The sequence below is a fragment of the Cervus elaphus genome, chromosome X (assembly GCF_910594005.1).
Source record: "Cervus elaphus chromosome X, mCerEla1.1, whole genome shotgun sequence".
In the NCBI taxonomy this organism is placed as follows: Eukaryota; Metazoa; Chordata; class Mammalia; order Artiodactyla; family Cervidae; genus Cervus; species Cervus elaphus.
In genome coordinates this window covers 156,105,489-156,132,687 of record NC_057848.1, presented here as the reverse complement: position 1 = coordinate 156,132,687, position 27,199 = coordinate 156,105,489, and the positions used below count along the sequence as shown (strand labels likewise).

The 27,199-nt window shown below is 39.8% G+C and overlaps 1 protein-coding gene across 1 annotated transcript in view; it reads right to left on the bottom strand.

Annotated features, from left to right (window-relative positions):
- The window catches only part of MAP3K15 (mitogen-activated protein kinase kinase kinase 15), a 138,915-nt gene that overhangs the window by 46,681 nt on the left and 65,035 nt on the right, over positions 1-27,199 (bottom strand). Inside the window, exons 7-8 of the mRNA XM_043896895.1 lie at positions 4,634-4,804; positions 360-472 (exon numbers count right to left, since the gene is read on the bottom strand). Of these exons, the coding sequence (XP_043752830.1) occupies positions 360-472; positions 4,634-4,804 (284 nt within the window). The remainder of the gene's footprint in view (positions 1-359; positions 473-4,633; positions 4,805-27,199) is intronic.

The window sequence follows — 27,199 nt, the reverse complement described above, 5'->3', positions numbered from 1 at the left end:
CAGCCTCACGTATGCTATCAGAGAGTAACTGTCCCTTTTGCGATATAATGCTGGTTGTTTTTGTTGTTGTTTAGTCACTAAGTTCTGTTTGACTCTTGCGACTCCACGGACTGTAGCCCACCAGGCTCCTCTGTCCATTGAATTTCCCAGGCAAGAATATTGGAGTGGGTTGTCACTTCCTTCTCCAGGGGATCTTCCCAACCCAGAGGTCAAACTCACGTCTCCACCATTGGCTGGCAGATTCTTTACCACTGAGCCACCAGGGAAGTCCCCTTAATGCTGGTTATTTGAGCATAATTTTGAACGCTGGACTTGTGTTGTCAAAGCATATCAACATGTACAGTCATGAACAGCTTTACCTATTTTCCTCAGTTCCATGGAAGTTTCAAACTGTTGTCCAGCAACTATCAGCAATACCGCAAGGTTGATTCCTGAATAAAGAGATGGCTGGAGGGCAAACCCTTTGCGATACCTGTAATTATAGAAGCACCAAAAGTCCCTTTATATCAGCTTATTATAGTAGAAGAAAAAAGTGTAAATAATAGCACATGTCAACCTTCTCATGAAAATTTTTACTACTCTGTTTTCCAGCTCTTTGCCCCTCCCTGCCCATCTTTACAGATAGCTACATGCACCAATCAGATAGCTTCTTAAAAATTTCATAATAGCAACACAATAGCACTAGGGACTTTTAAAATCTTTCTTCATCAGATTTATAGCTTTTAGAGAAAAGCTATGGTCATTGTATAAAATAAGGAAAGTACATTAAAGTGTACAAAAGATATTTAAAACCTATTATAATTCTACCCCCTAAAGTGAGCCACAATTTCAACATATCATTTTTAATGTTATACTCCATTTGCACACTGAGCATTTTTTATTTCACAGAAATCTCAACAGGTATAGGCCCTTTCTCTGTAGGCCGTCTGTTTGTTTGTATCACAAAATGGAATTATTTTTTCATGTAAGAAGCCATTCTGCCAAAATGTTGGATCCCAAAGAGCAGTGGCATAAAGTGAGAGAAGGGGAAGTGATGGTTTACATTAGGATAAAGAACAAGATCCTACACTGTGAGTGCCATTTTTATACTGAAAGGTTCACCATGCCATTCAAAATTTTCTTATTTATCACTTGTCTACACATAAAAAATGTATTTCTCTTCCATGATGAAGTATGAACACCAAGATCAGGGAAAAAAGAATCTGATCAATGAAGTAATGACACAAAAAATGTCTTTCTGTAAACCAGTAGTGATTTTATCACTCATGTGACAATAGGAGGATTAAGCACCAACAAAACATTCATTGTGAAAGGGAGAACTTATCAGTTAAATCTGATCATGTCATGAAATCAGTTAAAATCTGATTCTGTGAACTTTGTGGCATGATACAAGTACCCTCAAGTGGAGCCGAGGACATGAAGAAAGTTCTTCCAACCCCAGTCAACAAAATTCCAATAAAATTGAACCCTCTCTCCCTCCCACTCCTGGTATGTTTTGGGGATTTTAAATTCCATATGCTACTATATGTGACTTTTTTTTCCATTTTCTTTTATTATAGACAGCTATCTGGGAAGAGGGCATAGGGTGGTTTCTCTATGTTTCTTATCCACAAATCAAACAGGCCCAGCTTGGGGACAGACAAGTCTCGAATTCGCAGTCAGGACTGCAGTCCCAGGTTTGTGTCTGTCTGTCCGGCCCCATGACTTTGGACTGGCCCCCTGCCTCCCGGAGCCTCACGTTCCACATCTCTGAGAGCAGGACGATCCCCATGGCCTCACCAGAGCCAATATGCCTTGACCAGAAGATTAAGCTTCGCGTGCTCCTGTACTCACAGCACTACCTTCCGAATTGCATGGAGGGGGCTCCAATGACTTCCTTGAAGGAGCCACAGGCAGTCATTTCCTGACCTGGGGGTTGAATTCCTGCCCACGGTGGTGGGAACACAGCTTCCTATTTTGCCCCTGCCAATTATTTTCCTCCGTTTCCCTTCCCTTCAACACCCCGAGTGATTCCTCTTGACCATGCAGTGCATTGGGTACTACTGGGGATTAACTAAGACTAAAAGAAGGTCCCCACCCTCTGAGAACCTATACCATGAAAGAGGTTGTAAGATCTACACACAATTAGTGAAAATACTAATTTTCATGAGTGTGGCAAATAACCTAAAACCACACAAATCCATCTAGAGGGACTCACAGGAGACAGAGGTGCTTGAGATGTGGCACGAAGATGGACAGAACTGTAACAGCAGCGATTTAGAAAGGGAATCCCCAGCACAGAAAATGGCAGGAGCAGAGCTGGGAGTTTGGGGAGCTCCTAAGGAACTCTAGTTTACATGGACATATACCAAGTAGTGAGAAACAGGGCTGGGGCAGGTTGGAGAAAGTCTGCAGAGCACCCAGAACGGTGATCTATGAGTTTGAAGTTGTATTTAGTAGGGAGTGCAGAGGTATTTTGGGTCTTTGAGCTTCAGGAAAAGTAAGCTGTTAATCTATGAAGGATACACTCCACAGACACCAAGCAGAGAACCTACCTGGGATACTGTTAGAACATTCCTGGCAAGAAAGTAAAAAAAGAAAAAATTGGCACCGACTGAGGGTGGTGGTGATGGGAAACGATGGTTAGGGAGGAAGGGAAGGCTCACAGAAGGGCTGGAATTGGGAAGTGACTGTATGAGGAGATAAGTAAGTGAAAGTCACCAAACATTAAGCAAAAGTGCACGCGAAGAAGGCTAAAGAATGGTGGTAAGAGAGCAAGACAATGGAAGCTATCCCTTATGGAGAGGAGGGAATAACTTCAGTCTTAGACATGTTGAGTCTTAAAGACCAGCACCATCTTGAAAGAATAGATAAGCAAAGAGTGGGGCAATGTGGGGCCAAAGCTTAGGATAGGGGCTGGGCTGGAGACTGACTACAGTCCAAGGTGTGGGAGTGACTGGGATTACCAGGGAGCAGAGTAGATGGAGAGAAGAGGGGAGAGGACAAAGTCCAATTGATATAGAATGAAAACAAAGAGGAGGGAGAAAGGGAGAAGTCAGAATTAAATGAGACCAAACAGCGCTACCAAGAGCTCTTGTGATGGAAATGGATGATGTAGGCTGTTTGCTCTATCTTCAAATACACCCAGGTTCTGACACTTCATTGTTTTCATCATTACTACCCTGGTTCAAGCTACCATCAGCTCTTCTCTGAGTTTCTAACTGTTCTCTGGGTCAGCCCTCATCCACGTGGCAGGTTACTTAATAACCACAAACCCCTGCCAAACCACTAAGCACATGCCTTGGTCAGGTCTCCCTCTCACAGGTGGAATCTGCATCTCCACCCCTTTGAATCTGGGCTGACCATGTGGTTGGCTTTGACCAAGAACATGCGGCAGAACTGACCTTGTGAGAGTTCCTGAGCCTTGAGAGGCTTTCTGGTTTCCACATTCACTCTGTTAGAATGCTGTCCACCATGTAAGGGAGCTGGTCTTGCAGGACTAAAACCACTGCTAGAGAATGGAGGCTCCCACCAACAGCCGGCACCAGCTGTCACATGTGACTGAGGCCATCCTGGACCTTTCAGCCCTGCTGACTCTCCAGATGACTACAACCTTAGGAATGAGTTCGGCACTTCAGGACTAGAATCAGCAGAGGAACTGCCTGGGCAATCCACAGAATCATGAGAAATCAGAAACCCTTATGTTAAGCCACTAGGTTTTGGAGATGCTTGTTATGCAGAAAATGATAGCTGACACACCCCCTAACATGTATTCTTTGCATAACCGTGAGAGTCCTCTGGTTAAAATGCAGCTCAGATCTTGTCACTCCTCTGCTCAGAACATTCCAGCACTGTATCATCTCACTCTGAGTAAAACAGTCTTCTTTTGCATTTCCTGCCACTCCCCTCCTTGCCCCTGCCTCAGCATCTTTGCACATACTCGGCATGCTTCCTCCTCTGGGTCTTTGCTGAGGAGACCCCCTCAGCTCTTGTTCTTTCTGTCCCCCACCCCACTTCTGGAACACAGTTATCTGCAAGGCTCATTCCCTCACCACCTACACTTTATTCACCTTCACTGAGCATCCTATATTAAACTGCTGACAACTCCCAAACCTCCCTTCCCTTGTCCCTGATTAACTTTTCCCCAAAGCCCTCACCATCAGCTGATATTCTATGTTACTCTATTTGTTTGTCTGACTTTCCTTACCAGCAAGGCAAGGTCCATGACGGTGTGGATTCAGATCTGCTATTTATCCCCACCATCTAGAAGAGTTCCTGGCATGCAGTAAACCCTCAGAAAACATTTGTTGAATGAATAAATGAATAAGAAATGAACAGCTGACTGAGAGGATAATGCCATGATGGTGGTGGAACAAGGTTCTAGAAGGAAGACTGGGAAGGAGGGTGCTGAGCTTCCTTGCCCCATTAAATGCATGAACTTATGAGAAAAGTGTTAACAGCAGAAAATCCTGTTTCTAATGGTTTCCTTTTGGAAAAAAGAACCTGGAAATTCCCAGACCACATGAATGGCATCTTTCTTACTGCCAGCTAACGGGCAGATACACATATGTAGGGAAAAGACCTGGACCCTGAGCTTGTGCAATTCTCTTCTTTGCAAAGATGCATGTGTTACTGACGAAGGCGGAGGGTTTACCATTCGATGGCGCTGTCTCTGCTGGCATCATCTTTGCAGTCCGAATCTAAGAAGATGTCCTTGTAGATCCTCCCACAGAGGCAGAACATGTCAGGGGCCGGGTGGTCACAGCTCTGCAGAACCTGGAGCATGACCTGCAGGGCCTTCTCACGATCACCTGCGCTGTTTCTCCTGAAAGATTCAGTGATAAGATGACACGTCTGACTCAAGACACGGAGTGTATATATCTATGTCTATGTCTATATATGCATTCATTCTGTGAAAGGCTGGTGCAAGGATGCTGTGCTTTAACAGGAAAAAATTTAAATTATCTTTCATTTTTCATATTCAAATGAAACAAGTGCTTAAGATCCACACCAGTAAGTCTCATTAAATCATACTCAGTCCTTACCTGATTTTTTCTAAGTTAGACCTAGACTGTGGATGAAAGTGTATGCAGATCAATGTATTTGGAAAGACAGAAAAAAAATAATATGGCATCCTCCTGTCGCTGGATGGACAGTAAAGATTTCAGAAGCTAAGCCTGAATCATGAGGATGAGAGAGTCTGACACAAGGTTCCTTTGGAAAAGCCACAGGGTCCCCAAATTCAGAAAGCCAAGATGAATTTAGAAATATATCTTGGCATTTCTTGACCTGAAATGTCTTGCCATCCTCAAACAGGGAATGACTCTACCAGTAATTCCTGTTATACTCATCAGAATCAGAATTTATTTATATATTCACAGATTACAGTCTTCTTTATTAGTATATTATATGGTAAAATGTTCATTTTATATACAGGAAATGGATTTCTTAGACAGCTGTTAAATTTTTTTGCCACAAAATATCTTGAGTTTGTGGCTGTGAAATATTAAAAGTGTTCCTGTGAAGGTTTGGAAGCATATGTCCATCAGTAGTGAGGACTGATTAAGTCAACTATGGTTAATGCTGTTCATATTATAATATAAAATATTAAAACATTTCTAAAAATAAATGAAGCAACTTCTATGTAATACTGCTATGGAGAAGTCTCCAGAACATCCTGTTAAGACAAGAGAGCAAGGTGTTGAATACTGTGCACAGAATGCTACCTTTTTATTTAAAAAGCGGGGATGTGAACAATAAATGTATCTCCTTTCATTTCTTCAGCAACCCACTCCAGTACCCTTGCCTGGAAAATCCCATGGACGGAGAAGCCTGACAGGCTACAATCCATGGGGTCGCAAAGAGTCGGACATGACTCAGCGACTTCACTTTCACTTTCATTTCTTCAAAATGGAAAATAAAACGGTAAGAAAAATGGCTACTGATAGGTTGAGGGGAAAAAAAAACATGATGAAGGGGGAAGGGACAGATAGAAAGTTCTATTAATATGTCTTGGAATTTGGCTTTGAAACGACATAAGATTTTTACATAATTACTTTTAAAAATGAGACAATTCTTAAAATATTGCCTAAAAAGAGCTTGCTAATGAACATACTATCTGAATTTGTGGCTGGGGCAAAACAAAACAAATGAACCTATACATCTGGTTGACAGCTTACCCACAAAAGAGAAACAAATTTATCACATGATTTACAAACACAACAATCCAATTGTATTTTCCTAAGAGGATATAACCTAAGGAAAAAATATAAATGCAAAGAAATCTTATACAGTTTCCAGTAATCATACTATATAAGTGATAATAGTGTGTGTGTGCACAGTCATGTCTGACTCTTTGCCAAGCTCCTCTGCCTATGAAATTTCCCAGGCAAGAATACTGGAGTGGGTTGCCATTTCCTCTTCTAGGTGATCTTTCCATCCCAGGGATCAAACCTGTGTCTCCTGCATTGGCAGGCAGATTCTTTACCACTGAGCCACCTGGGAAGTCCAAGTGATGAGACTAGTATGGGTGCTTTGAAAAAGAAAACAAAAATATTAATTTAGTATCATTAAGAACCAGAATTTTCAGCATAGGAGGAATAAATAATCAAAGAAGCAAAAATCCTATAGTCCTAAATTTGGATTGGAATATCAGTAGGAATTCATGAGGTGGTCTCCCCAGCTCTATCTACCAAAAAGGTCCAAAGCAATGACCAACTCAGTAGCAATGAGAACCTTCAAGCACTGACTGGGGTCTGTAAACATCATCTCTCACTAAAGAAACCAGGACTCCTTGAAAGAATCACTGATTCAACATATGTCTAAGATGATCCTGGAACATCTTAACCCACAAAGAAGCAAAGAAGCTACTAAACTCTTATCAAAGACTCAGAAGCCAACTTGAAAGTTTTTGGCTAAAGAGGGGACAATTTGAGCATTAAGAAGAAAAATAACTATAAAGCATTGAAATACATTAATTATCACTAAAATTATGAGTTCATAAAGATCTTATAAAACCTCACTGGTCACTCTTGGAGGATACTAACAAACCAATTCACTGTTTTTGAAAAATGATCAAGGCAAAATTAAGCATACAGCCTCCTTTTCCCATACAAACTGTAACCAAGTCATTGATGAGGGAAAATTTCTCTTTATAAATAAAGTATTTGTGCTACTAACTCAGGAATTAATTATAAAATTCAAATATCACTATTTTACAACTTCTAACAAAATAATGGATCTGAGAAATGATCATCAAGGGCCACTAGCATCACAAAAAGAAAAAACAGATGAAGTACACAATCAACTATTAAGTAGTCTTTAAAAAAATAAAACCAACCTAAATAGACATTTCTCCAAAGAACAGATAGATAGTGAAGAAAGCACATGAAAAGATCCTCAAAATCGTTCATTATCAGAAAAATGCAAATCAAAACTACAATGAGATATCACCTCACAGCAGATAGAATGGCTATAATCAAAAAACGCTACAGGCAATACATGTTGGAGAGGGTGTAAAGAAAAAGGAACCCTCCTACCCTGTTGGTGGGAATGTAAATTGGTACAGCCCCCACGGAGAACAGTATGGAGGTTCCTTAAAAAACTACAAATAGAACCACCACATGATCCAGCAATCCCACTTCTGGGGAGATTATCAGGAGAAAAATATAAATCGAAAAGATACATGCCTCCCAATGTTCACTGCAGCACTATTTACAATAGCCGAGACATGGAAGCAACCTAAATGTCTATCAACAGAGGAATGAATACAGAAGATGTGCTGTATATGTACCATGTAATATTACTCAGCAATAAGAAAGAAAGAAATAATGCCATCTGCAGCAACATGGATGAACCTGGAGATTGTCATACTAAGTGAAGTAAGCCAGCAAGAGACAGGTATCAAATGATATCACTCATATGTGGAATTCAATTTTTAAAAATGATTCAAATGAACTTATTTACAAAACAGAAACAGACTTAAAGATGTTGAAAACAAATTTACGGTTACCAAAGGGGAAACATGGTGAGAGGAGGGATAAATAAGAGCTTTGGATTAATATGCACACACTATTATATACAAGATAGGTAACCAACAAGGACCTACTGTATAGCACAGGGAACTCAACTCAACATTCTGTAATAACCTATACAGGAAAAGAATCTGAAAAAGAATGGCTATATGTATATATATACTGATTCACTTTGCTGTAAACCTGAAGCTAACATGATATTATAAATCAACTACACTCCAATATAAAATAAAAATTAAAAATTCAAACCAGAATTTGAAATAAGTCTCCAGATTTAACTACCAACTTACAGGAGTTGCGGGGTTGGGGGTGGGGTGCGGCAGAGGGACTTACTAAATTATACCACAGGGATATGATCAACAAAATCCAGAAATTTGCTAACTTTACATGACAAATGCTTCTTTGACAAGAAGAAAAAGAAAAAAATAAGAGGAGAAAAGTTGATAAAAACTAAGAGTATCAACAAAATGCAATGTGTAGACTTTGCCTGGATCATGTTAAACAAACTCACTGTAAAAAAAAAAAAGACACAATTTGGAAAATCTGAACACTGATATTAAGGAAATACTGCTAATTTTTAGGTATGATAACTGTGATGGTATTTTATAAAAAGTTCTTAATCTTTAGGACAATACCTTATAGACGAAATATTTATCATTGAAATATCATGTCTTTGCTTCATAATTAACCCAGTGTTGGGGTAGGGGGAGTCAGTGGGAGTGGGAAACAAAACTGGCTTGTGATGGTAATTACTGAGGTTGATAAGGAATAAATTGGGGTTCATTATGTTACCCTCTACTTTTGAATATATTTGAAATTTATATAGTAAAAAAGGGATGGTAATAATCCTGACTTAACAATTATACTTCTGGAATCTATACTATAGAAATAAGATATATAATACATATATATTTTCAAGAATTTTTGAACAAATGTTTATTATGGCATTGTTCACAATAGTGAAAAACTGGAGATGATCCAAATATCCATTAACAAAAGAGTGGTAAAATATATTTTGTAACAACCAAACTACAGAATATCATAAAACCCTTGGAGAGAAGCAAATCCATATGTAATTATATAGAACATCCATAATAGCTCAAGGGGAAAAAATTGCTGAACTAAATGAATAGCACAATCCCACTCTGTAGTAAACACTATTCACACATAAGTTTATGTGCAGAGACAAAAGTCTGGAAGGATACACATTAAATTGTCCAAAAAATGACTGCTGAGATTTGTACAAGGTGCTCCTGTGCTTATTTTACTAATAACTATTCTAATAAAGAGATTATTCTTTTTAATTTCTGGGCAATTTTACAACAGGCTCTTTTTTATGCTTCCTCTCCTGAGGACCCATACCTCAAAAGACTACTATGTCATCCAAGAAGACAGATTAGTACCTAAAACAGCCTTTCTCAACTGGGGTTCTGCTAGAGCAACCCTAGAGAAAATTATTTGATTATCTGAGTGACTATTTTCTCCATTCTCCCAAGGATGGTACATAGCCCCATTAAGGATGTATGAGTTTATTCAGTTAATACAATGAATGCCTTAGGGCTTAATTCTCTTGGAACCCAACCTGGGCTAAGAAGGGCTAATCTAGACACTTGACATCCTTCTGGAAGCCTGCAATAATTAGGCCTCTATTTCAACTCAGACTTTGTCTATTTTCTGTCTTGGTCTTGTCCTAATACATTGAATCCTTCCTCTCTTTGGCCATAGGATCTCTTGATGAACAGCCTACCCATGATATGCTTTAATTTTTAAGAGCCAACAGCTACCAACTCAACTCAAATTTACTAAAGCATTTAAATAATTTCTAGAGTCTGTTGTGAGAAAATGAAAAAATTAAAGCTTTAATGTGGCACAAAATTTCTATAACTGTTATGAGCCAACTTTTGAGGTGTTCAGATTCTGAAAAGAATGTACTTAACTCTTTTAAATGCTTAATTATTGATTTCAGTCCAAGTTTGTTTGGTTGGTTTTCTTTAGATCAATTACATCAAGATTTCCCTTGAACTTTTTCATTAACTTGAAACTTACCCCTGTTACTCACAACAAAAGGTCTTTTGAGGATAAACAAAACAAAGAATCAAACATTTGCAAAAAGTGAAAAGCAAAGGGATTTTCAGCTTAAAAGCCACTTTCAGATAGGTGCTAAACAGCTAATCCCTTTAGTGGTTAATAATCAGTTTTCAGATCTGCTTATTATTTTCAGATCCCAAAATATCCAAGAATAAGCCTATAGATAAATACTTCTGTGTGTAATCAGTCCAGCCACATCTGTTTCTGATAACAAGACCATTTCACAATTTAATAGAGGAAGTTAACGAAGACAGTGGGGTCTCAACCTTGGCTGCATACTAGAATGACCTAGGGAGCTTTAAAAATCTTGCTGTCCAGGCTGTACCTCAGACCAATTAAATCAATCTGTGGAGATGGGATTCAGGCATCAGTATCTAATACTGGACAGTCTGATTCAGTAGGTCTTCATCATTGCTAAATCCACTGATTAATTCTCAGCCCATGTCTTTGACCTTCCAGCAGCATTAGACCATTGAGTACTCCCTGCTCCTTGAACCACCTTCTTCCTTGGCTTGCAGAATACCACACTTTCTAAATTTTCCTTCTACTTCAGTCTAATTTTCTAGTTCCTATTCATCGCGCTGATCTTTTAACACTAGAGTGTCCCTAGGCACCATGCTTGGACTTTTCACCAGTAACTGCACCAGATCCCTTGGTGATATTATCCAGCATCAAGATTTTTTGAGCCATCTATAAATATATTCTGACGATGCCCCCATTTCTATCTGCAGCCCAGAGCACTTCCCTGAACTCCAGACATATATCCACTGCCTTCTAGGCATCTCACTTGCATGTCTAATACCTCAAACCCAGTGTGTTCAAAACAAAACTCTCGATTGTCCCGTCAAATCTGTTCTCACAGTCATCTTCATCTTAATGATGGCTGATCCATTCTTCCTGTTATTCAAGCCAAAAACTTTGGAGTTAAGTTTCATTACTTAACTTTTGTTCACTTTTTTTTGTTCACCTTTTGTTCACTCAACAAAATCTGTTGGGTTTTATTTCAAACCATATCTAAAAATGGCCTACTCCTCATGAATTCCACCATGACCACCCTGGTCCAAGTCACCATCATTTTCTGCTTCCACTCTTAGCCCTCTACAGTCTATTTTCAACACAGCAGTCCAAGTGATCCTGCTAAACTCTAAGTCTGAACATGTCTCTCAAAACTCTCCATACAAATCATATATCTGATAAGAAGTTAACATTCAAAATATATAAAGAACAATAAAAAAAACCCACCAAAAATCTGATTTAAAAATGGGCAGAGGATCTCATAAACATTTTTCCAAAGAGGGCATACAGATAAGCTAACAGGTACATGAAGAGATGCTCAACATCATTAGTCATTAGGGAAATGCAAAAACCATAAGATATTACCTCACATTTGTTACAATGGCCATCATCAAAAAGACAAGAGATACAAGTGTTAGTGAGGATGTGGAGAAAAGTGAACTCTTGTGCCCTGTTGGTGGGGATATAAATTCATGCAGCCACTATGGGAAACAGTGTGGAGGTCCTCAAAAGATTAAAAACAGAACTACTTTATGACCCAACAACTCCACTTCTGGGCATTTATCTAAAGGGGACAAAAGTACTAAGTCAAAAAGATACCCACACTCCTATGTTCATTGCAGCATACTTTTCAATAGCCAAGACATGGAAAAACCTGTGTCCATACACAGAAGAATGAATAAAGAAAATGTGATGTGTGTGTGTATACACACACATACATACACACAAACACATACATATACACATGTTCACAATGAACTATTATTCAGCTATAAAAAAGTAAGGAATCTTTCCATTTGCAATAACAAGGATTGACCTTGACAGACTTATGCTAAGTGAAGTAAACCAAAGAGAGAAAGAAAAATACTGTATAATCTCACTTATATGTGGAATCTAAAAACAAAAAACTGAATTCATAGGTATAAAGAACAGATTGGTGTGCCAGAGGCAAGGGGTGAGAGATGGGCAAAACAGTAAACTAGGTCAAGACTGCAGACTCCCAAGTATAAAATAAGTAAGTTTTGGGGATATAATGTACAACATGATGACTATAATTAATACTACTGTATTGCATATTTGCAAATTGCTAAGAGAAATCTTAAAAGTTCTCATAACAAGAAAAAAGATTGTTTATGTAAGGTGATGGATGTTAACTAGACTTACTGTGGTGATAATTTCACAATATATACATGTATTGAATCATTATGTTGTACACTCGAAACTCATATATATGTTATATGTCAATTACATCTTTTAAAAAAAAATTCCCCCCAGTGGTTCCCACCTCAGAGTAAATGTCAATTCTCTTATGATGCCTGACAAGGTTCTGTAAGATCTGGTCCCCACTGTTTCTCCAACCTCATCTCTTACTACCCTCTCCCCCCACCGTCACTTGCTCTACTCTAGCTGCTCTGATGTTCTACATGCTGATACCTCGACCTGGAGAGCTCTTCCCCCACAGTTTACATGGTATGTTCCCTCATCTCTTCCTGATGTTTTCTCCAAATTGCTCTCTAATAAGTGAGGTCTTCTCTGAGCACTCAACTTATCATTGCCATCTCCCAGACTCACTGCCCCTCCTTATCATCCTAACCTGTTTTCATAATTTTACTTATTTTTAAATTATCTCCCCCTATTTAAGAATACAAGCTTCAAGATGGAAGGATTTTTGTTATTTGGTCTGTTTTCTGCTGTGCCCCAGGGCTTAGAACTGGATCTGCTAAAAAAAAAAAAAAAAAAAAAAGAGTCTATCAAAGGAATGATATACTGAGCAGGACTAAATGTACTGACATGGAAAGATCTCCGAGTGCTGACTGCTAAGAGAACAAAGAAAATAACAGAACATCTCACACATGGTCTTGTATTTTAAAAACCCTGTGGTATGACAGTTTAGTAGCATGTAAAAGTTGACAAAAATCATCGAAAGGACATACACTGAACTGACAAGAGAGGTTACTTCTGGAATACAAGTGGGATCACAGATTAGAATTACAAGGGACAACTGCTTGAAATGTATTTTTTCAATTTTTCATAAGGATATATAAACATATTCGCGTATTACTGATGCAACAAAATGCATGGAGTAAAAACAGAAGACTGCACTGGAAATCGTATAAAGCTAGATTCCAGTTATTTTCACACCACGCAGTATCCACCTGAATTCGGAACAAGGTACTTGCCCTTTCTGTGCCTCGGTTCTTCACTTGAAGAGTACGTTTGGCTTTGCTTGCCTCACAAGGTTACTGTGAGCCAGAGGTCTGCCAGAGCACTGGTTTGTCACGAATCATCCTCTCTGCCTCTCTGTGTTCTATACTGTGTGTCTGTGAGAGAAATTTTATAGAGTGGGAGACAGAGTTCCAAAATGACTTTCTTCTAAGCCAGCTCTAAGAATTAAAAGCAAAAGGTCTCATTTGACTGGTATCTTTTTCAGAGCAAACTTTTCCTTAGGTTGCCCATCAAAAACCTTTTAAAGAGACTTCTGCTTCTTATCAGGATGTAGAAGAATGTGACAGGCCTTCAACTCCTGAGGTAACAATAAAAACACAGATAATATAAAAATTATACTGAATGAAAGTAAGAACTACCTTAATTAAATACATTCCAGAGAAAAATGGACCTTTCAGACTGAGGAGAGAGCTGTGATAGCTTCCACAGCTGGGATCCTGCTCCAAGTACTGATGAATGGAAGAGAGAGCCCTTCATAGGGAAACTTCACAAAGACAAGGAGACCATCAGCCAAGCTTTGAATATGATGATGGGTGATGGGACAAAATGGGATCTGGAAGGGTCCCTAAGCAAACACAGATCATTTAGTGTAATAATGCTCTGGCCTCACACCCAGCCCCGGAATTCTGCCAAGAAAGCCACAGTGAATGAAAGGCTCAAAAGTAGAAGGACACCACACAAATTCTCACAGCACTCAGATTCTGGGGCTCTGCCAACACTTAATCCAAAGATACCAGAAAGCAGCCCCACACCTTCTCTGCTCAAATACTGAGAGAATCAAAAAGGCAGCAGAGGGGCAAGAGGTTGGGGTTGGGCTAACCACAAGTAAACAGAGTCTACTTAAAAGGAGGGTCCATCACCAGATAAATGGATAAAGAAACTGTGGTACATATATTCAATGGAATATTACTCAGCCACGAAAAGGAACACGTGTGAGTCAGTTCTAACGAGACAGATGAACCTAGAGCCTATTAATCAGAGTGAAGTAAGTCAGAAAAACAAACAATGTATATTACTGCATATATATGGAATCTACAAAGATGGTACTGGTAAACCTATTTACAGGCCAACAATGGAGACACAGACATAGAGAACAGACTTATGGACATGGGCGGGGGGAGGAAGGAGAGAGTGGGATGAACGGAAAGAGCAACATGGAAGCATATACAGTACAATGTGTAAAACAGATAACCAATGGGAATTTGCTGTGTGATTCAGGGAACTGAAACCAGGGCTCTGTAACAACCTAGAGGGGTGGGAAGGAACGGGAGGTGGCAAGGAGGTAAAAGAGCGAGGGGACACATGTATATCTATGGCTGACTCATATTGATGTATGGCAGAGGCCAACACAACATTGTGAAGCAATTTTCCTTCAATTAAAAATAAACAAGTTAGGGAAAACAAAAAGGAAGGTCCATCCCCAACCCAGCTACCCTTCAGGAGAAATATGAAAAACATCAGTCATACATGTTCATTGCCAGACCTAAGAGAGGGCTCAGACATTCAGGCTAATAAACAAAACAAGCTGAAATTATATGTCAGTCTCCACTGTTCTTGTACATAAAATGTCTAGAATATAGTAAAATTATGAAATAAGCATAGGAGCAAGAAAATGTGGCCCATAATTGACATAAAATAATTAGCAGAACCAGATCCAGAATTGACTATGACTGAATTTAACAGACAAGAACTTTAAAGCAACTATTGTAAATACACTATTTCTATAAATATAATGCATATGTCCATGTGAAATGAGAAGGTATTTTGTAAGAGAAATGGAAATTCTCAAAAACCAAATGAATATAATTCCTAGAACTGAAAAAATCAAAAAATTTAAAAAATAACCATTGAATGGACATAACATCAGATTTGGACACTACAAAAGAAAAGATGAATAAACTAAAACACAAGTCAATTGAAATTATCCAAATGGGGCTGGATGGTGAGGGAAAGTGACTACAAAAGGGCAAAAAAAAAAAAAAAAACAAAAAATTGGGTAGGTAAAACATTCTATATCTTGATTGTGGTGGTAGTTACATGGGTGTATTTATTTGGCTGGCTTTCCCATTGCACACTTAAAATGGGTGCAACTTACTGTATGTAAATTATTCCTTAATTACCTTAATAAAGTTGACTTAAAAATAAACAGAAACTGAGTAGTGTTTCTGATAGTTCTGTCCTGCAGGCCACTCACTGGCCTGTTTGCCCTCATATACACTTCTGTTTTCCTCTGCTGTGCTCTGCATCATGGGGGGGCTGACTCCTCTAGGCTGCTTCCCAGGCCCCCAAGTTGGCTGATTACCAGTGGGAGGTAGTGGTTGACGAGCAGCCAGAGGAGGTGAAGAAGCCAGAGCCCCTTCTCCTTCTTTCCGTGTTCTGTGTGGTGGTTTTAGCAACCAGCTGCATCTCTTCTTTACACTGACTCCCAACATGCTGGCTCACAATAGTTCCATGTGATCCTGGCTCCTGGGTTCTGGTAACATCACCTCTTCCCTGTGTCCCTCTGGCCAAGGGAGAGATGGGAGCTGCTTCCTACTGATGCTACTTTGTGAGCTGCCTCAGTTCCCTGTTTGCCTTCGCAGCTCTTCCTTCACCCATATAACCAGCTTCCTGTATTATGTTTCCTATATTCTAAATACTTAAGAGTGGTTTCTGTTTCCTGGTTGGACACTGACAGATGCACAACTGCCACAAGAAAGCAGGTGCCCTATTCCAGCCATGTCCTATTACATGCAGAGAAGGATCAGTTGAGGCAACCTGTTTTAGTGTGAGCAATGCCTAGAGCCAGAGAAACATATGAACCAGAATGGTTGTGTTTCTCCTCTACAAATAGGACCTAGTTATGTAGCAGGGCAGAACTACTATTCAATCGTCTTACCTGTGCTCCCATCATCCCACTTTTCTCTGTTTCCTGGGACCACAGGACAGTATTTGTGAAGACTGGGCTCTAGGTGGGCTGGCAGGCCCTGATGAGGAGCTGGGCATTCTCAGGCTGGCTTTCCCATTCTCACAGAGGCCATAGAGGCTGAAGAGTGTTCCTGCCTGAACTCGTGGTTTTCTCTCTGATACGCTCCCAGTGATCTCCACACAGATGGATCCAGTTCAACTCTACTTCTTATTTGCAAGTTGTAGCAGAGACTAGGATGTACTCACTAAACCCCATCTATTTTTTTTCCCCTGGGCACTCAGCCATACCACATTTCCCAACTTATCTTGAAGTGAGGTTGGGCTACGAGACTGGATTTTGGTCAATGAAATGTGCTAATAAGTAATGATCACTTCCTGACTAGACTGATACAGACTTTCCTGGCACAATCAAAAAGTAGAAACAACATAAACATCCATCAACTGATGAGTGAATAAATAAAATGTGGTCTATCAGAACAATGGAATATTAGTCAGCCATAAAAAGGGAAGAAATATTGACATATGCTCCTGGAGAAGGAAGTGGCTACCCACTCCAGTATTCTGGCCTGGAGAATTCCATGGACTGTATAATCCATGGGGTCACAAAGAGTCAGACATTGCTGAGCGAATTTCACACATACACACACACTGACATATGCTACAATATGGATGAACCTTGAAAACATTTTACTAAGTGAAAGAAGCCAATCACAAAAGATCACATAATATATGGCTCCATTTATATGAATTGTCCAGAATAAGCAAATTCAGAAGCAGAAAGTAGCTGAGCAGTCTCTGAGGGCTAGGGAGTGAGGTGGGGGAAGAGGAATCAACTGCTAATGGATGGCCAAAATAGATTAGTGGTTGTTTAGGGCGGGGGAGGGAGGCTAGTGGAAAATGAGGCGGGGGGTGGTGATTGGTAATAGATTCAGGGTTTTGGGTGCAATACCCAGATACTCATATAGATCTCTTCCAACTATATACCACAGTAGTGATCATTTAGTCATATAGTCGTTCAATGGAATGGAAATATTCAATGGATGGAAATGTTCTAAAACTGATTAGTATAATGGTTATACAACTCTGAGAATATATTAAAAAACCACTGACTTGTATACTTTAAATGGGTGAATTGTATGGTATGTGAATTGTGTCTCAGTAAAGTGGTTACAAAACCAACAAAACATCCCTGGCAATTCACCATGGTTGCTCTTGTCATTTATCTGAAAGGAGATCTGAGGAACTAAGGAGGGCAGAGCCTGAAGACGGAAAGAGATTGGGTTATCAAGCAATCACCAAAAGAAGAGACTGTCGAAAGGGGATACACTCACCTTGGAACGCTGTGTAAGTGAAAATACAGTTTCATTGTGTTAAGTCAATGAAGCTGTGACTCCATTTGTTCTAGCAGTTACCCTACCCTGACTTGATACACAAGTCACCAACACTGAGAAGGCATGGGTTTCCTTGGTGAGAAGGAGCAACTCCCCTCTGAATCTGCATCAAATCTCACTTAACAGACACCTGGGATCCCCCACTATGGAGACTTTCTCACTGCTGACCCTGACGTAGCCTATGCAGCCCTAGAATTTCCTCAATCCCCTGTGTTGGACCCTGCCTTACTTCAACTAGTTTATCTTTGAATGGTGGTATTACCAGTAACTGTGTTTTTATATATCGGTATACACTGAAGATGTATTGCTTGTCTTTTTTTTTTTTAATATAAAGAAAAATACAATTGATCTGCTTTCTACCACCAAATCCTTAACTGTTGCATCCAGATACTCACATGGATCTCTTACAACTTATACACCACAGTTGTGATCATTTAGTCATATATTCATTCATCCACCCAATAAATACTTACTCAGCACCTACTATGTGGTATGGGGTAGACAATGACCTAGCATACCACGGCCCCTATTCCCCTCAGGCTTACAATCAGGGAAGGGATGATAAATATTAAACAGGAAAACACAGAAATGTGAGTGCTATGAAGGAAAAGAGCAAGTGCCATGAGAATGAATAGCAGCATCATTTTTAGGTTTGGTATTCTTTGCAATATTAACCTCTTTCAGAAAGAGACATTTAAACTAGACCTTGAAGTGCCATTTGTGACAACATGGATGGACCTAGAGGGTATTACAATAAGTAAAATAAGTCAGAGAAAGACAAATACTATATGATTTCACTTACATGTGGAATCTAAGAAGACAAATCAATGTAACAAAATAGATATAAACTCATAGAGAACAAACAGGTGTGGTTGCCAGAGGAATGGGCTGAGGGGATGGGTGAAAGAGATGAGGGAGATTAAGAGGTACAAACTAACTTCCAGGTGCAAAATAAATGAGTCATGGGGATGAAATGTACTGCACTGGGAATATAGTTAATAATTATGTAATATCTTTGTATGGTGACAGATGGTAACGAGATTTATCATGGTTATCATTTTATAACATACAGAAATATTGAATCACTATGTTGTACACACGGAAATAAGTGTTCTAGGTCAATTATACTTCAGCTTAAAAAATGACACTGGGTGGAAATGCATCAAAATGCCAATGGAAGTTATATCTGGGGGGTGGGGATTATGAGTGATTCCTGTTCTTTATGCCTTTATGTATGTCTAGTTGCCTGCAATGAACACATATTGCCTGTAAAATTAGAAGACAATAAATGCAAAACAAAAATGAAGAAAAGATCAAATGTCAATAAACAAACAAACAAGACCCTGAAGGATAGTCAGACTCAGAGAACAATGAGCATTCCAGACCAAGGAAACAGCTTTGACAAACACCCACAGGGGACAACAGGCTGCTGCACTTAACAGCTGAAGGCAGGTGACACTGGCTAGAGGGCTGTGAACTAGGGGGAGCAGGATGGGGGGTAAGGCAGGGCCAGGCTTCTCAATCAAGGGACTTCTACTGAGAAGAACTGAGAAGTCAGTCACTAAGTTTCACATTTTAATCTGAATGGCTCTCCCAGATTCTAGTTCTTCCCAAGAAGCCTTCCCCAAATACCATTGTTTAAGATTACATAACAATGGTGGTTGGGATTTTCTGCTGGGAAGTAGAAGGACAATTAACATTTATGCAGCATCTCCTGTGTCCTAGGAACTATGCTAAGATTTTTTCCTTATGATATTCTTTTTTAATTTTTAAGACCATCTCATTAATTCCCATTAACCTCATTTCTTACACAGTGGTTCAATCCATGGTTTTGTGGGCTATTAACAGTAGAGTCATTTTGAGATATTTCTCAAACCATTCCAAAGTTAAATGCTTTGGACAAAGTTAAATGCTTTAGACAACTATCTCCCAGTCATTTAAGAGCTATGGGCAGCATAAGTACAATGGAATATTACTCAGCCATAAAAAATATTAAAACAGGAACAGACTCACAGATTTTGAAAACAAACTTATGGTTTCCAAAGGGGAAGTGTAGGGGAGGGCAGGGATAAATTAGGAGCCTGGGATTAACACGCACTACTATATATAAAACAGATAACCAACGAGGACCTACTGTATAGCACAGGGAACTCTACTCAATATTCTGTGATAACCTATATGAAAAGAGAATGAATATATGTATATGTATAACTGAATCACTTTGATGTACACCTGAAACTAAATTTTTTTTTTGTCAGTCATGTCTGTCTCTCTGTGACCCTATGGACTGTAGCCCACCAGGCCCCTCTGTCCATGGGATTCCCCAGGCAAGAATACTGGAGTGGGTTGCCATTTCCTTCTCCAGGGGATCTTCCTGACCCAGGGCTCAAACCTGGGTCCCCTGCATTGGCAGGCAGATTCTTTACTACTGAACCACCTGGGAAGCCCACACCTGAAACTAATACAACATTGTAAACCAACTGTATTCCAAAAATGTTTTTAAAAAGAGCTATAGGCTGGGAAAGACTGAAGGCAAAAGGAAAAGAGGGTGGCAGAGGATGAGATGGTTAGATAGCAGCACTGACTCAATGGACATGAATCTGAGCAAACTCTGAGAGATAGTGAAGGACAGGGAAGCCTGGCGTGTTGCAGTCCATGAAGTCACAAAGAGTCGGACATGACTTAGCGACTGAACAACAACAACAAATGGGCAACTTTTTGGCTAAATTATGAGTACTTTTTCTTATTAGCCATAATTTCTACAGACTATGCCAGTAAGTCACTTTTTCACTTGCTATACTGTCTCCTGCAATCTGTTTTCTCAGGAGGTATAACATGACGATTTAATATACACATTCACTGTGAAACGACTACCACAATTAAGTTAGTTAACACATCCACCATCTCACGTATTTCTTTTATGTGCTGGGAACACTTAAGATCTACTCTTAGGAGAAAGTATTCACAAACAAAGCAACTGACAAAGGATTAATCTTCAAAATATACAAACAGCCTGTGCAGCTCAACATCAAAAAAACCACCCAATCAAAAAATGGGCAGAAGACCTAAATAGACCTCTCCAAAGAAGACACACAGATGGCCAAGATACACATGAAAAGATGCTCAATGTTACTAATTAATAGAAAATGCATATCAAAACTACAATGAGGTATCACTTCACACCTGTCAGAATGGCCATCATCAAAAAGTCTACAAATAATAAATGTTGGAGAGGGTGTAGAAAAAAGGGAACCCTCTGGTACTGTTTGTGGGAATGTAAATTTACACAACCACTATGGAGAACAGTATGGAGGTTCCCTAAAAAAACAGAAGTAGAACTACCGTATGACCCAGCAATCCCACTCCTGGGCATATAATCTGAGAAAACTGTAACTCAAAAAGACACATGTACTCCACTGTTTACTGCAGTACCATTTACAGTAGCCAGGACATGGCAGTATTCTAAATGTTCATCCACAGAGGAATGAATAAAGAAGATGTGGTACATATATACAATGGAGTATTACTCAGCCATAAAAGAAACGAATTGCATTATTTGTAGAGACATGGATAGGCCTAGAGACTGTCATACAGACTGAAGTCACAAAGAGAAAAACGATTACTGTATATTCACACATGTATGTGGAAATCTAGAAAAATGGTATAGACAATTTTATTTGCAAAACAGAAACAGACACAGAGAACAAACACATGGACACCTAGGGGGGAAAGGAGGGGAGGAATGAATTGGGAGATTGGGATTCACATATATACATTACTATGTATTAAATAGATTACTAATGTGTAGCACAGAAAACTCTACTCAGTGCTCTGTGGTGACCTAAATGGGAAGAAAATTCAAAAAAAGAGTAGATACATGTATACATAGAGCTGATTCACTTTGCTGTACAGCAGAAATGAACACAACAATTTAAAGTAACTCCAACAAAAATTAATTTACAAAATAAATTGATTTTAAAAAAGATCTACTCTCAGCAAATCTCAAGTATACAACACAGTACTACCAACTGTATAGTCACCATACTATATATTACATCCACAGAACTCATTTATCCTATAACTAAAGTTTGTACCCTTTGACCAGTATCTTTCCATTTTCTCTATCCACCAGCCCTTGGCAATAATCATTGTTCTCTCTGGTTCCATAAGTTTGAAAATTTTAGATACCGCATATACATGAGATCATGCAGTATTTGTCTTTCTGCATCTGGCTTATTTTACTTGGCATAATGTCCTCCAGGTAGGTACATCTGTGTTTTTGCAAATGGCAGGATTTCCTCCTTTTTATAGCTGAATAATATTTCATTGCATATACATATACACACCACATTCTCTTTAGCATTTATTGTTGACCAACACTTTGGCTGTTTCCCTATCTTGGCTATTGTGAATGATACTGCAATGAACAGGGGACTGCAGATATGTGTTTGAGATACTGATTCCATTTCCTTTGGATATATACCCAGAAGTGGGGCTGCTGGACCATACAGGAGTTCTAGTTTTAATTCTCTGAAAACCTACATACCGTCTTTCATAATGGACGAACCAATCTACATTCCCACCAACAGTGTTCCCCTTTCTCCACACTCTCACCAACACTTAGGAGGTACCATGGTTTTGATTTGTATTTCCCTGATGATCAGTTATGGTGAGCATTTTCTCATATATCTCTAGGCCATTTGGGTGTCTACTTAGAAAAAAATGTCTATTCAGGTTCTCTGCCGATTTCTTAATCAGACTGTCAGTTCTTTATGTATTTTAGATACTAATCTCTTATCAGATAGATGGTTTGCAAGTCATTTTTTTCCCACTCTGTAGACTGCCTTTTCATTTTGTTGATTAGTTCCTTTGCTGTACAGAAACATTTTAGTTTGATATAGTCTCAATTGTTTATTTTGATTTTATTGTTAATGTTGGTTTTTTTGCCTGTGCTTTAGATGTCATAGCTAAAAAAATCAGTGTCAAGGTCAATGTCAAGGAGTTTTTCCCTGTTTTTCTCCTAAAAGTTTCATGGTTTCAGACCTTAGATACAAGACCTGGATTCATTTCAAGTTAATTGTTGCATATGATGTAAGGTGAGGGTCCATTTTTATTCTTTTGAATATAAATACCCACTTTTGCGGGCTTCTCTTGTGGCTCAGCTGGTAAAGAATCTGCCTGCAATTCAGGAGACCTGGGTTCTATCCCTGGGTTGGGAAGATCCTCTGGAGAAGGCAAAGGCTACCCACTCCAATATTCTGGCCTGGAGAATTCCACAGACTGTATAGTTCATGGGGTCACAAAGAGTCAGATACGACTGAGTCACTTTCACTTGCAATATTGTACCTAAAGGGCTTCCCTGACAGCTCAGTTGGTAAAGAATCCACCTGCAATGCAGGAGACCCCGGTTCAATTCCTGGGTTGGGAAGACCCACTGGAGAAGGGATAGGCTACCCACTCCAGCATTCTTGGGCTTCCCTTGTGGCTCAGCTGGTAAAGAATCCACCTGCAATGTGGAAGACCTGGGTTTGATCCCTCAGTTGGGAAGATCTCCTGGAGAAGGGAACAGCTACCCACTCCAGGATTCTGGCCTGGAGAATTCCATGGAGTGTATAGTCCATGGGGTCACAATGAGTTGGACACAACTGAACAACCTTCACATTCACTTTCATCCACTTTTGCCAACACCATTTATTGAAAAGACTATCTTTTCTCCATTATGTAATCCTAATGCTCTGTCAAAGATTAGTTGACTGTATATGCATGGACTTATCTCCTGGGCTCTATTCTGTTCTACTGGTCTGTGTGTCTGTATCATTTTGCTAGTATCATACCATTTTGATTACTATACCTTTGTAATACATAGTTTCAAATCAGGAAGTATGATACAGCTTTGTTCTTCTTTCTCAAGATTGCTTAGGCTATTTGGGGGTCTTGTGTGATAAAATTCTATATGAAGTTTAGGATTTTTTTCCTATTTCTGTGGAAAACACAGTTGGGATTTTGACAGAGATTCTATAACATTTTTATATAATACAAGGTAACCTCCCCATGTGAATTAAGAAGTGAAAGGAGGAGATAAATGAAGAAGGAATCGAACTTTTATTAACAGCCATCTAGCTGCTGGGAGCTATGCAGGCCACTTGCATATGGTGTATCTATTTTAATCCACACCATAGGATCTTCATCCTGGTACCTTGTTAACATCATATTGCTGGTAAGTGATTCAAACATCAAAGCAAATGCTCTTCTCACAACCCAGAATGACTCCCTATAAAGCAGTGGTCTCACGCAAGGCTGGTTTTGTCCCTAGGGGACACCTAGCAATGTCTGGAGACACTTTTGATTGTCACAGCTTTGGTTGAGGGGGGCTGGCTACTGGCATCTAGTGTAGAAGGACTGGGAAGTTGCTAAACTTCCTACAATACATAAGACGGCCTCCCAAACAGAGAATTGTGCAGCTCCAGATGTCAGTAATGCAAAGCTGAGAAACTTGCTGTACATAAATAAACTCTGAATTTGACTAAACACACTATTCTTTTCCCTACAAACCTCTACATTCAAACAAACTTTGTCTCATTCAAAATCATCACCTCAGAGGACCATATACTTATCCCAGTGACATTTTCATGCTAACAACACTTTTATCAGCATTGCTTTATGAAATTTCTTCCTTTAAACTATCTTATTTGGTGGCAAAATCTCTGCATTTTCCAAGTAGTTTTGATATTTAGAAATGGTCAAACATTTTCTATTAAACTTAGTAAAAATACAGATGAACAAACTACACAGTAAGAGTCACAGTCATAGCCAAACACCAGCTTCATGCCAGGATTACTCTCTGGAATGCTTACTACATGGTAAATGTTAGTACCCATTTTACATATGAGGAAGGTAAGGCTTCATGGAGATTCAGTGGCTTGATCATGGCCATGAGACTTAAGTATAGGAGCTGGAATTCAAATCCAAATCTGTTTTCCTTCAAAGCCCAAAGTAATGATACTGATTTCCTATATGCCATGTTAGCTGACAAAACAATTCTGAAGGAAAAATCTCCCTCTACCCAATGATACAATGGTATTCTGAATAACGGCAGCATTGTCAAAGGTAGAGTACTGCAGCATGATTAATTTAAAGAGAACAAGTACACTTGTCTATGTAAGTTCAAGTGTGTAATATGTACACATGTGATCACATTTTTTTTTTCTTTTTATGGGGACAGAAACCCCATAAAAACCCCATATTTGACAGATTATCAAATAGTCAAGAACTACTAAAGTTGGATAATTTTCCAAGTCTGTCCAATTTAGATCCTGGTGCATATTCTCTTTGAGGGGGATGGAAGTGCTAGGGAACAGGAGAGATGGCTGGCACAGGACCCGTCCCACATACCAACTGCCCAGCTCCATCTGCGACGGACTTTGTCAAAGGAGCCCTGGCACAACTACAGGGCTGACTCCGCAGCTCCCAGAACTTTGGTCCCATGAGCCAGGGAGCAGAGGCAGGGTCTGGGGTGGAGGAGACACATACATATTGCTCTTAAACGGACAAGGGAGAAGGAATGGAAAGGAAAATGGCTGAAAAAGAAACCAGGTGTGAACTAAGAGAGGTAAGGAGGAAAGGCGCTTTAGAGACATGAAGACTATCAAGATCCAGAAATCTGGCACAGTCATGGCGACACCAAGAGTCCTGGAGATGGAGATCTGTGCTGGCACTAAAAGTGGAAGAAGCTGGCACTTTCGGAGTACCTATTAGGTGCTAGGAATTCTGCTGATCATAATAATCCTGCAAAGGGTGTGTGATCAGCCCCAAGCAAGAAAGATTAAATATGAGTTCCACAGTTTTTAAATGTCCCTCTGACCCTCCTTTCTGCCTGCACTGTCTACCCAGAAAAGAAGCCCAGCACGTGTCCTAAATGAGGCAGCCTGTCTGATATCACTTCTGCAAAATGCAATGACAAGCGGCAGGGCTACGAATCCGAAGCTGGCAAAGGAGGGCTTCAATCATTTTGCAACCTTCCTGGGCTCTGGCCACGTGCCGGCCACGGGGCTAGGTTCCGGGAGGCACCTTACAAGAACCCTGCTCACAGCACCTTAGGACCAACGGCCAATTGTCCCCCTCCCCCCAACATGGTAACCAGCTCGATCGCCGGGCCAGGACGCGCAGTGTGGGGCCCGCACCGCGCTGGAATTGGCGAGCTGAGACCGCGGCTGGGCTTGGAGGCGAGTAGGGCAGGAACAGGCTAGTCTTCCCACTCCCGATCCAGTTTTACCAAGCGCAAGTCTCCGGGTCCGTGCACCACCAGGGAGAGGTTCTCGGGCTTGGCCGCCGCCATCTCTGTCGCTCTCTCCCTCTCGGGTCGGGGCCGCTGTCCGCAGCTCGTGAGGTGGCTTGGTTGGCGGCCCCTTGGAGGGTTGTGATCACATTTTAAAATCACTCATTAACTTGAGTCACTGGTAATGAGCTCTCTCCTTCCTTAGCACAAAGCCCTTCCACTGACATACAAATAAGTCATTAAATGAAGGAAGGACAAAAGAAAGGGAATTGCAGCAGGAATTTGACAGAAAAGGAAGATAACATATGCTCAAGGATACCAGCAGGGAGGAAGGAGGACAGATAGAAGTGGTAACTTCTCTGGATAAAAATTTTTCAAAAGGAAAATATGTATTATTAGCCAGGCCACTGCTTAGAAGATATAAGATCATCTATTTCTCAGAAAAAAATGCAATTGGTCTTTTGGTATAAAAAGTGTTTACTATGAAAGTGGCTTTAATATTCAGCTACTGTCTAATGCCCTCATCATATACGAAAAAGTGAGACATAAAAGTATGGCCCAACAGATGCTGAGTAAATTGGGTTGAATTCCATCTCCAGGTTTTATGGAGCAAACATATCCTCCCCAAAGGATCAAGGAGTGCCTGGTACCCTTGCCAGCTAGACCTCTAGAACGTTCCAAAACATCTTAAACACCTAAGATGATATCACCATCCTTAGCATCTTAAATACTTATCTTATCTTTGCTTTTCTATATAGTTAAGGGTTTCTATATCTGTAAAGCAAATGCATGTTTTTTTTGCATGTTTTATCTTTGAGTTTTTTTTGTATTTTATAGAATTTAAGATGTCATTATTTGATGGCTCAATAAGAAAGAAAAAAAATCTATTAACTAAATCATGACCAAAAAAAAAAAATAAATCAATCAATCATGACCAAGTATTAAGAGGTCACCAATTGTAAGATAACAAATTTCAGCATTACCTTAAAATATAAAAAAATTCTGCATCTTACAAAGGAAGAAATAAGATACATGGAATTATCTTATATGTTACTTTTATGTCTTGCTTCTTTGGCCTAACATTACGTTTATAAGGGGCTTCCAGGTAGCGCAGTGGTGGAGAGTCTGCCTGCCAATGCAGGAGAAGTGGGTTTGATCCCTGGGTTGGGAAGATCCCCTGGAGGCAGCAGTGGCAACCTGCCCCAGTGCTCTTGCCTGGAGGATCCCACGGACACAGGCGCCTGGCGGGTTGCAGTCCGTGGGGTTGCAGAGTCAGACACAAATGA